At 44.9% G+C, this 12,048-nt stretch overlaps 1 protein-coding gene across 1 annotated transcript in view; it reads left to right on the plus strand.

Moving 5' to 3' along the window:
- Nucleotides 1-5,549: 5,549 nt before the first annotated feature.
- Nucleotides 5,550-12,048, plus strand: part of DYNC1LI1 (dynein cytoplasmic 1 light intermediate chain 1) — a 50,395-nt gene continuing 43,896 nt past the window's right edge. Inside the window, exons 1-2 of the mRNA XM_055414742.2 lie at nt 5,550-5,792; nt 5,983-6,056. Of these exons, the coding sequence (XP_055270717.1) occupies nt 5,647-5,792; nt 5,983-6,056 (220 nt within the window). The 5' untranslated portion in view covers nt 5,550-5,646. The remainder of the gene's footprint in view (nt 5,793-5,982; nt 6,057-12,048) is intronic.

The following is a 12,048-nucleotide window of genomic DNA, read 5'->3' on the forward strand; positions in this document are numbered from 1 at the left end:
GATGAGTTTGAGGAAACTCCAGGAGTTGGTGATGGATAGGGAGGCCTGGCGTGCTGCGGTCCATGTGATCATGAAGAGTTGGACATGATTGAGTAACTGAACTGAACTGGTAGCTCAGCAATAAAGAGTCTGCCTACCAATGCAGGAGAAACAGATTTGATCCCTGGGTCAGGAAGATCCCCTGGATAATGAAATGGCAACCCATTCCAGGATTCTTTCCTAGGGAATCTCATGGACAGAGGAGTCTGGTGGGCTACAGTCCATGGGGTTGCAAAAGGGTCAGACCAGACTTAGTCACTAAACAGCAAAGCGATGATTATATGGAGGGTGTGTGAAGGTTTAATGCAAAACTACCACATTTCATATACTTGAGCATTCATGGTTTTTGGTATGTGTTTGGGGGTCCTGGAACCAATCCCCTGCAGATATAGAGGATGACAATAGTAGGTTCAGTTAGTTCAGTCGCTCAGTCGTGTCTGACTCTCTGCGACCCCATGAATCACAGCACGCCAGGCCTCCCTGTCCATCACCAACTCCCGGAGTACACTCAAACTCATGTCCACAGAGTCGGTGATGGCATCCAGCCATCTCATTCTCCGTCGTCCCCTTCTCCTCCCGCCCTCAACCTTTCCCAGCATCAGAGTCTTTTCCAGTGAGTCAACTCGTCGCATGAGGTGGCCAAAGTATTGCAGTTTCAGCTTTAGCATCAGTCCCTCCAATGAACACCCAGGATTGATCTCCTTTAGAATGGACTGGTTGGATCTCCTTGCAGTATAAGGGACTCTCAAGAGTCTTCTCCAACACCACAGTTCAAAAGCATCGATTCTTCGGCGATCAGCTTTCTTCACAGTCCAACTCTCACATCCATACATGACCACGGAAAAAACCATTGCCTTGACTAGACGGACCTTGGTTGGCAAAGTAATGTTTCTGCTTTTTAATATACTATCAAGGTTGGTCATAACTTTCCTTCCAAGGAGCAAGCGTCTTTTAATTTCATGGCTGCAATCAGCATCTGCAGTGATTTTGGAGCCCAAAAAAATAAAGTCTGACACTGTTTCCACTGTTTTTCCATCTATTTCCCATGAAGTGATGGGACCAGATGCCATGATCTTTGTTTTCTGAATGTTGAGCTTCAAGCCAACCTTTTCACTCTCCTCTTTCACTTTCATCAAGAGGCTTTTGAGTTCCTCTTCACTTTCTGCCATAAGGGTAGTGTCATCTGCATATCTGAGGTTACTGATATTTCTCCCAGCAATCTTGATTCCAGCTTGTGCTTCTTCCAGCCCAGCGTTCCTCATGATGTAATCTGCATATAAGTTAAATAAGCAAGGTGACAATATACAACCTTGACGTACACCTTTTCCTATTTGGAACCAGTCTGTTGTTCCATGTCCAGTTCTAACTGTTGCTTCCTGACCTGCATACAGGTTTCTCAAGAGGCAGGTCAGGTGGTCTGGGATTCCCATCTCTTTCAGAATGTTCCACAGTTTATTGTGATCCACACAGTCAAAGGCTTTGGCATAGTCAATGAAGCAGAAATAGATGTTTTTCTGGAACTCTCTTGCTTTCTCCATGATCCAGCGGATGTTGGCAATTTGATCTCTGGTGCCTCTGCCTTTTCTAAAACCTGCTTGAACATCTGGGAGTTCACGGTTTACATACTGCTGAAGCCTGGCTTGGAGAATTTTGAGCATGACTTTACTAGCGTGTGAGATGAGTGCAATTGTGCGGTAGTTTGAGCATTCTTTGGCATTGCCTTTCTTTGGGATTGGAATGAAGACTGACCTCTTCCAGTCCTGTGACCAGCGCTGAGTTTTCCAAATCTGCTGGCATATTGAGTGCAGCACTTTCACAGCATCATCTTTCAAGACTTGAAATAGCTCAACTGGAATTCCATCACCTCCACTAGCTTTGCTAGTAGTGATGCTTTCTAAGGCCCACTTGACTTCACATTCCAAGATGTCTGGCTCTAGGTCAGTGATCACGTTATCGTGACTATCTTGGTCGTGAAGATCTTTTTTAGTAGGTTAGGAAGTAATAATCTGTACATCTTATACTATGTTAGAAGGTAGTGTTATGGAAAACAAAAAGGCAGGGAAGGTAAGAAGAACCTGGAATTGCAGAGGTGAAGATTTAAATTTCAGCATTGAATGGGGTAGTCAGGGTGGATTTCATCTAGAAGCTGAGACCTGAACAAAGACATTGAGGGTGGAGAGGGAGGTTGGCAGGTGGCTATTTGGAGGAAGATACTGGTTTGACAGCTCCTTATCGCCTTCACGGGCTTCCCTGGTGGTTCAGATGGTAAAGAATCTGCCTGCAAAGTGGGAGACCAGAGTTTGAGCCCTGGGTTGGGAAAGATATCATGGATGAGGAAATGGCAACCCATTTCAGTATTCTTGCCTGGAAAATCCCATGGACAGAGGAGCCTGGTGGGATACAGTACATGGGGTCACAAAGAGTTTGGAATGATTGAGTGACTGACATTTTCACTTTCAATATCTCCTTCATGGCAGAGGGAACAGCTGAATCAAAGGGATACACAATATGTTTAAAGAACAGCAGTGGCCCCAGTATGGCTGAGTGGGGAAACTAGGGACCATTTAGAGCAGAAAAGTCCAGAGAGGCAATGGGGGCCAGATTCTGTCCACTTCGTGGGTCATTGTAAGGACTTTGGAGTTTACTCTGATTGAAATGAGAAACCACTATAGGATTTTGAGTAAAAGAGTAAAATGATATGATTTTTTTAAATCCAGCTTGTGAGGTCTTAGTTCCCTGACCAGTGATTGAACCCAGGCCACAGCAGTGAAAGCCCTGAGTCCTAACCATTGCACCTCACCATTGCACCACCAGGGTACCCCTGGCTCATATTTTTAAAAGATTCCTCCAGCTGCTGTATTGAAGAGCCTTTTATAGCAACTCAGGCAAGAGAAGATAGCTCACAGTATTATCAGAGGGTGAGTGTTAACAAGTTGGATTGTGGGTATATTTTGAAGGTAAAGACTTTTGGATTCCTGATGTATTCAGTTGTGCTGTGTGAAGGGAAAGGAGGAGTCAAGAATAACTTAGGCAATAAGGAACTGCTACCTCGTGGTTTAGGTCAGGGGTCCCCAACCCCCAGTACTGGTCTGTAGCCTGTTAGGAACCAGGCCACACAGCAGGAGGTGTGTGGCAGGCAAGCAAGAGCTGTATATACAACTGCTCCCCATCACTCAAATCCCCCTCCCTTATCCATGGAAAAATTGTCTTCTGTGAAAATGGTCCCTGGTGCCAAAAAGGTTGGGGATCCCTAGGTTAGGTGATGGGTGAAACAGAATTTGGGGGGAGAGGTCAGATACTCGGTTTGAAGCATGCTGAGTTTGAGACTGCTGTTCGATATCCAAGTGAAGATGTGGAAGAAACAGCTGGATGTATTAATCTGGAGTTCTAGATGGAGCTCTAGGCTGGAGAGAAAAATATGGGAGATTTATCATACAAATGGAATTTAATGAGACCATATGAGATCACCAAAGGATTGCGTATAGATAGAGAAGAGGAACAAAGACTGAGCCCTGAGCCATTAAGTGGTCAAGAAAATGAGGAAATGGTGCAGGAGACTGAGGAGGAGCAGCTAGTGACACAGGAAAAAAACTGCAAGAGAACATGGTGACCAGGAAGCCATGTAAAGAAGGATATCTAGAAAGGATGATCAACTATAGAATATGTTGCTGAAAGGCTAAAAAGACAAGGAAGTAGAATTTACCATTGGATGCAGTAATAAGGCAGAGAAGGCAATGGCAAGCCACTCCAGTACTCTTGCCTGGAAAATCCCATGGACGGAGGAGCCTGGTAGGCTGCAGTCCATGGGGTCGCTACGAGTCAGACATGACTGAGTGACTTCACTTTCACTTTTCACTTTCACACATTGGAGAAGGAAATGGCAACCCACACCAGTGTTCTTGCCTGGAGAATCCCAGGGACGGGGGGGCCTGGTGCTGCCGTCTATGGGGTCACACAGAGTCGGACACGACTGAGGTGACTCAGCAGCAGCAGCAGCAGTAATAAGGAGATCATTGACTACAAGGATAAGAGCAGTTTCGATGGAGTCATGGGGTAAAAATCTGATTGAAGTGAGTTCTAAGGCCAAAGGGGAAGAGGAATTGAAGATAGCAGTAAAGACAACTATTTTAAAGAGTTTTGCTGTAAAAGGGAGGAACGAAATGTAGCGGTAGCTGGTGAAAGAGTAGGGAGGGCCAGGAGAAAATGATCCAGTTGAAATCAATAAATGATTATCTAGAGAAAGGGGGAGAGAATTGATAGAGTGGTAGAGAAGAGATAGAATCTAGTGCAGAAGTGGGGCTGTTGGTTTAGTGTAAGAGTATGAATTATTTGTCTGTGATAATTGGCAGGATAATTAGTATGACAGTGCAGAAACTGGAAGGGGTATGTGTGTTAGTGGAAATCTGTGCAAGTTCTAAAGGCCTCCAAGTAGAAAAAAAAAAGACCACATAACAAAGGAGTAGGAATCAGAATGGCTTTGGATTTCTCAATGACAGCATTAAAATCTAGCAGACAAGGGGTAAAGGCCGTAAAAAAACATAAGGGAAGATAATTTGCATCCTAAGAATTCTATACCCAGCCAAACCATCACTGAGCATAGACTGCCTGCATTTTCCAACAGACAAGGTGAGCTGGGTATCTTCTGTTTGCTCCTCCTGATCCTTTCTCTGTGTCTGTTTGTGCTCAGATAGGTAAACCTGCATTCCTTCCTTTGCTCGAGTTCTCTTGCCTTTTGGCTTCTGATGGCTTTGGCAAATGTGAGACACTGGTGGGATACCTCAGGGCGGAAGGAGAGAGGTCAGTGCTGTGTTCAGTTACTCAAAGCCACAGATCTTGCTCATCAACACTTTTCTTATAGCTACAGCTCTCTGGATTCTAGTGAACATTCCTTCCTTTTTCCCTTCAGCCCTAAATCTTCCTGCTCTTGCTAACCCCATCTCTTAAGATCATTCACACCTTTATCAATTATTCCTTCATTAAGCTTTCACCTGGACCTTGATTGAATACAGGTCTCCCCAAACGTAGCTGTACCCTATTTTTTTTCTCTCATAAAACCAACGGAGGAAGTTCTCCACTAAAATACGAAAGAAGACACAGGAATGAGGCAAACAGAATCCACACAATGGTGAAAGGAGATTTCAGGATGACAGCTGTGTCTTAGGTAAACAGAACAACCAATTCTAATTGCAGCAGCCGGGACAGCGGTGACAGTGCAGGAATTTCACACCCGCTACGAGGTTTGTGGACCCGAAAGAGGGAGGGGGGGAGAGAGAGAGCATTGGTCCCCTGACACACCCCAAGGCGCCCGGCTGCAGCCCAGGACTGCGGAACGGGTTGGGGTGGCGGCAATCAACCCGCAGAGCTTAGGACTGGCGCTGCGGCAGGGCGGCCAGCCGGGTAATCTGCGCACGCGCATCCCCCGCGCCGGCCCGCCTGCAGCGCACGCGCAGTTCGCCCTCTGTGACTGTCCGTCCCTGCAGAGCCTGGGTCCCACCCCCGCAGGCCCCGCCCCGCTCCCGTGCGCCGAACGCTCCATATCCGGGTTCCCGCCGCCGCCACAGCCGCGCTCATTCAGCTTTGCCGGGAGCGGTGTGATTCCCGACCAAGATGGCGGCCGTGGGGCGCGTCGGCTCCTTTGGTTCCTGTCCGCCAGGATTAACCGCGACTTACACAGGCGGCCCCTTGGCCAACGAGCCGGCGTCGGGCAACGGCGGCGCCGCGGCAGGCGACGACGAGGACGGACAGAACCTTTGGTAAGGACCGCACCCGTCCCTGGTCCCTGCCGGCAGCGCCGGCCCGGGGACGGTCCAGGGTCGCGTGCCCGCGGGGCTCGGCGCCCGGCCCAGGCCGCCGCGTTGTCGGCCGCCCCCGTCCGGGCGTGGAGGCCGGCGCAGCCCCTCGGGCGTGGGCCCCGGCCTGAGCGTGCGCCTTCCTCCCCGCCAGGTCCTGCATCCTCAGTGAGGTCTCCACCCGCTCGCGCTCCAAACTCCCCGCGGGGAAGAACGTGCTGCTGCTGGGTAAGTGCCCCCACCTGCTCCGCCCTGCGCGGCGTCCTCCCGGGCCTGGGTGCGGGTCCGCCCGCCGCGCTCTGCGGGCTTTGTGCGGACAGCCCGGCCGGGCCCCGCCCCGCCTTCCGACCTGTCGCTGACAGCTGGGGAGAAGAGAAACTGGGACCCCTGCCCCGGGACCTGCAGGGACCCGCCCTCCCCAGAACCCTTCTCTTCCTCTGGGTGTGTGTGTGGGGGTGGCCCTGACAGCCTCCCCTGGGAGGGACAATGCGATAGCCCATCGGAGAGAGCTCGTGGCTTGGACTTTACGTCGAAAATAAGGACGGTTTTTCTTTCATAACGAAAATTGGTAGCAGGAGGCTCTTCGCTAGAGTTCTGTTGCAAATAGCATGCCATCAATATTTAATAGCAAGCTCTTTGTGTAATTGACAGAAGCTAGAAAGGAGACCTGGTAGTTGTGATAAATGTTCTTATTTGAGTCAGCTTTTATAGGTACAATGGGCTCGTGTTGCAGCTGCGTTTTTCACTGACACCTATGGGGCAATAAACAGCTTTCTCGTTCCAGCCCCTTTGGCCAGATGGGTGTAATAAGGAGAAATGGTCTAATGTGTCGAGTGTCCTGATTGTTCTATATCCCCTCTGCTCTCCGGGAGTTAGGTATTTATTTCTTTACTGAGTCTGCGGGTGGACGTGGAGAACAATTCACAGGTTCACATTTTTGCAGGCTTAGCTCCAAAGTCATTTAGAGGAGAGATTTCTTTCATACTCTTTCGATGTGAAAATTTGAAGTTTGGCTCATAAGATGACGGTTACATTTTAAAACTTTGGTATTTGATGCCTCAAGACTTTTTATGTGCATTTAAGAACCGGACAGGAAACAGAAGTCAAATCTATTCGTCAGGGTCTGCTTTTAATGGGAATGTTTAAATAAAAACAAATTATTTTTCATGAACTGCTGCCAGTCTGCAGTGTGATTCTTGACGCTATTTAAAGTTAATGGAGCTATTTGAAAAATTGGTGTTACCTTTGTTTTTAATGTGATTGAAAGTACCTACTGCGGATTCACCTGGGTTCCCTCATAACCCTATCACATACTAGTCCTATGACTTTAAGCAGGTTCTTTGACTTCTGTGACTCTCAGTTTCTTAAAATTGAAGTTATAGAAATAATACCTACTTCTTATTATGGTGACAACTGAGTGAGGTAGTGTTTGTGAACTGATAACAGCACAGTGACTTTTTTGTGAGTCTCTTTTAAGTGGATGAGAAAATATTTTTATTTTAAAAATTGAGTTAGTACCTACATAAGTGGTAATCTAGGCCAGAGACAGAATCCAAAAGAAAAAATCCAGAAAATGTTTTCAATCTACTAGCTTAAACACATTTCTGTTAAGTCCCTAAACTAAAATGTACCTAACACAGCTTGACCTCATTGAGGTGGGTTGTATTTTTAAATACTCTCAAGACTTCTTTTCAAATGCTGCCGCTGTTAAGATCCTGATTTTTGTTTTTATTTTAGAAGTTCTTCCCAACTAATCCTTAGTGCTTTAGATGTTACTTACATGGTTCTGTTTCTAGTGAGACAAAAGTGACAGCTTTGTTCATTTCTTGATGTTTCTAATTTGCACTGAGGTTGCACCATGCTTTTTAAACCCTTTTTTAAACCTGTCTTTGGGTCAAAGACTGAATATACTTAGAGACCCTAGACTTCCATCCCTCCAAACTTAGAATAGATTGTTCTATATCTTCTCTGCTGTAAAATCGATTCCTTTTATGTGAGCTTTTCCACCTGTACCTGATACCAGGTTATAATTAAAAAAATTTGGGGGGGATGCTATTTCTACTGGGATTTCATCAAAGTCCTTTTCAGCTTTGGGGAAAAGCTGATAACAGATTTTTATACTGATTACATAAACAGGTTTAATTTTCTGGAATACCTCTTAAAAGATTTCTTAAAGACATTTTACCATCATGTATTATGACTGCCTTCAGTTTATGCTGGTGGAAGAGAAAAATGTATAAATAGGGATTGTGGTTTTCTTTGTTATGAGTTTGCAGGTGCTAGGCAAAGGATGGTTGCCCCTCGTATGTCTTCCATAATATGAATTATGGTGATCTCTGGAGTCCCATATTTAAAAAAAAACAAATCTGAGACTAAAAAGATTTTACATTTCCAACTACTCTGTAAAACAGGAACAGTGACCAAACATATACCCTGAACACAAATTGCAGTTTAGCTTTACCTTGCTCTGCAGCCTACCCTCCCACTGCCTGGGGTGGAAGGACTCAAAACTGGCAATGTTTGCCTGTGTGTGAGCCATCCTCAACACATTTTCTTTTCTTTCTTATTTTAAAACTTTTTATTGGAGTATAGTTGCTTTACATTGTTGTAAGTTTCTGTTGTACAGCAAAGTGAACCAGCTGTACATATTCCCCTCTCTCTTTTAGATTTCCTTCCCATTTAGGTCACCACAGACCATTGAGTAGAGTTCCCTGGGCTATACAGTAGGTTCTCATTAGTTACATAATTTGTATATAGTAGTATGTGTATGTCAGTCCCAATCTCCCAACTCATTGCAGCCTCCCCTCCCCCTGTTGGTATCCATTGGTTTGTTCTCTACATCTGTGTCTCTTTTTTTGCTTTGCAGATAAATTCATCTGTATCATTTCTAGATTCCACATATAAGCAGTATTATGTGTTTTTTTCTCTTTCTGACTTCACTTTTTATGAGTCTCTAGGTTTATCCATGTCTCTGCAGATGACGCTATTTCACTCCTTTTAATGGCAGAGTAGTAGTTCATCAGGGGCTTCACTGATGGCTCAGACGGTAAAGAGTCTGCCTGCAGTGTGGGAGACCTGGGTTCGATCCCTGGGTTCGGAAGATCTCCTGGAGAAGGAAATGGCAACCAACCTTAGTACTCTAGCTTGGCAAATCCCATGGACGGAGGAGTAGCCTGGCAGGCTATAGTCCAGTTCAGTTCAGTTGCTCAGTCATGTCCGACTCTGCGACTCCACGAACCGTAGTAGGCCAGGCCTCCCTGTCCATCACCAACTCCCGGAGGTCACCCAAACCCGTGTCCATCAAGTCGATGATGCCATCCAACCATCTCATGCTCTGTCGTCCCCTTCTCCTCCTTCCCTCAATCCCTCCCAGCATCAGGGTCTTTTCCAGTGAGTCAGCTCTTTGCATCAGGTGGCCAAAGTGTTGGAGTTTCAGTCTCAACATCAGTCCTTCCAATGAACACCCTGGACTGATATCCTTTAGGATGGACTGGTTGGATCTCCTTGCAGTCCAAGGGACTCTGAAGAGTCTTCTCCAACACCACAGTTCAAAAGCATCAATTCTTCGGCTCTCAGTGTTCTTCACAGTCCAACTCTCACATCCATGCATGACCACGGGAAAAACCATAGCCTTGACTAGACGGACCTTTGTTGGCAAAATAATGTCTCTGCTTTTTAATATGCTGTCTAGGTTGGTCATAACTTTCCTTCCCAGAAGCAAGCGTCTTTTAATTTCATGGCTGCAATTGCCATCTACAGTGATTTGGGAGCCCAGAAAAATAAAGTCAGCCACTGTTTCCCCATCTATTTCCTGTGAAGTGATGGGACCGGATGCCATGATCTTAGTTTTCTGAATGTTGAGCTTTAAGCCAACTTTTTCACTCTCCTCTTTCACTTTCATCAAGAGGCTCTTTAGTTCTTCTTCACTTTCTGCCATAAGGGTGGTGTCATCTGCATATGTGAGGTTATTGATATTTCTCCTGGCAATCTTGATTGCAGCTTGTGCTTCCTCCAGCCCAGCGTTTCTCATGATGTACTCTGCATATAAGTTAAATAAGCAGGGTGACAACATACAGCCTTGATGTAGTCCTTTTCCTGTTTGGAACCAGTCTGTTCCATGTCCAGTTCTAACTGTGGCTTCCTGACCTGCATACAGGTTTCTCAAGAGGCAGGTCAGGTGATCTGGTATCCCCATCTCTTTCAGATTTTCCACAGTTTGTTGTGATCCACACAGTCAAAGGCTTTGGCATAGTCAGTAAAGCAGAAATAGATGTTTTTCTGGAACTCTTACTTTTTCAGTGATCCATCGGATGTTGGCAATTTGATCTCTGGTTCCTCTGCCTTTTCTAAAACCAGCTTGAACATCTGGAAGTTCATGGTTCACGTGTATGCTGAAGCCTGGGTTGGAGAATTTTTGGCATTACTTTGCTAGCATGTGAGATGAGCGCAATTGTGTGGTAGTTTGAGCTTTCTTTGGGATTGGAATGAAAACTGACCTTTCCCAGTCCTGTGGCCAGTGCTGAGTTTTCCAAATCTGCTGGCATATTGAGTGCAGCACTTTCACAGCATCATCTTTTCACAGCTATTTGTATAGTCCATGTGTAGTCGTGTATAGTCAACACGACTGAGTTGACTCTACTTGACAAGTATTTCATTGTGTATGTGTACCCCGTCTTCTTTAACCTTTGTTCTGTTGATAGACATTTAGGTTGCTTACATGTCCTGGCTATTGTAAATAGTGCTGCAGTGAACACTGGGATGCATGTATCGTTTTGGATTATGTTTTTTTCTGATATATGCCCAGGAGTAGGATTGCTGGATCATATCTCAAAGCATTTGTATACGATTCTTAGTTTGCCTCCTCTGCCCCTCTTCCTCCCAACTTCCCCAAATTTGGGATGTAGATGTTAACGCAGATTTGTAGATAAGATACTGAATTTTAGAGAGCTGTTCAGTGAGTTTTCCAAGGCCACACAGCTGTAAAGACCCTGCCCTCTGATTTTGGTGAGGCTTTTGGACTTTTGATGAAAATTCCTTCCAGGGAGAAAGTGCCACCTACTCTTCCTACCGCATAAGTTTTTAAAAAGGCTATCTTTGCGTGAAAATACTAATAATTATTTTAAAGTAAAATCCAAATATTTGTTGGATTCTAGTTTGTAGCTTCTGTTGTCATGGCGTTTGTGCTGAAGCTGTCATTTACTTACGTCTGACCACTGGTGAAACGTAGAAACACTCTGGCATTAGCATTCAGTCATTCTTGCTTGAAAGATTTTGAGAATGAACTTGTTTGTTCTTGATGTTAAAAGGCAGAACTTCTTGTGCCTGTGTTTTTATTAGGATTTAACTTACAAATGGTCCTTTTAAGAACTTTTTCCCTTTTTACCCTTACTATTTAATCAAACTTTACTACAGTGATTGTAGTTATGTGAATTTTAATAGCCGCTGTTGAGGGCATTTTCTCCATACCTTGGGTTACTTAAACATGTTTTGATAAGACTACCTAAGGAAAATAACAACAGCAACAAATTTATAGGCACTTACATGTACCAGGCACATTTAGGATTGTTTACATACTGAGATTATCCCCGTAAAGATCAGGAAAGAAACACAGAACTGTTAGGTAAATTGCCCTGAGGTTACATAGCCAGAAAGGAGCAATGTCGAGATTCTGAATTGTGCAACCTGGCTCCAGAGCCAGTATTCTTAATCTATACACCGGGCAGTCTCTCTTCAAGAAAAGAGAGCTTTCTTTGTAGGAAAAGTAAAAGATGTTTAGCAGTTATTAAGGAATTTTCTTTGGTTCTCCTGATGTAATCTGCCTCATTGCAAAAAATCTCATTGATAAAGATTACTTGAATTCATTGTCTGAAGATGCATACGTAGCCTTGGACGCCAGCATGTTGCCTGGCTGATAGATGAGACATTATCGTGAATTAATGAAAACTACTTGGTTGGCCCATTGGTAAATCATGCAAGCGTCACCTTTCTCATCTGTAAATTAAGAGACTTGGACTTAGTGATCTCTGAAGTCTTAGCTCCTCTGACATTCTATAATTATTTCTAATTGTAAAGCTTGTGAGTTGTGTATTTTTGAAGAAATGTTTTGGGAAAACATGCTGTAATTGGGTTTAAACTAATAAAGTATTTCTTTGTATATGTGGACGGTTTGATTCCACTCAGGGAAGAAATCTGGAGTCTGCATTTTTCACCCCTGAAGGCA

Source organism: Moschus berezovskii, chromosome 24 (assembly GCF_049115385.1).
Source record: "Moschus berezovskii isolate FMDL1 chromosome 24, NW_MosBer_1.0, whole genome shotgun sequence".
Taxonomy (NCBI): Eukaryota; Metazoa; Chordata; class Mammalia; order Artiodactyla; family Moschidae; genus Moschus; species Moschus berezovskii.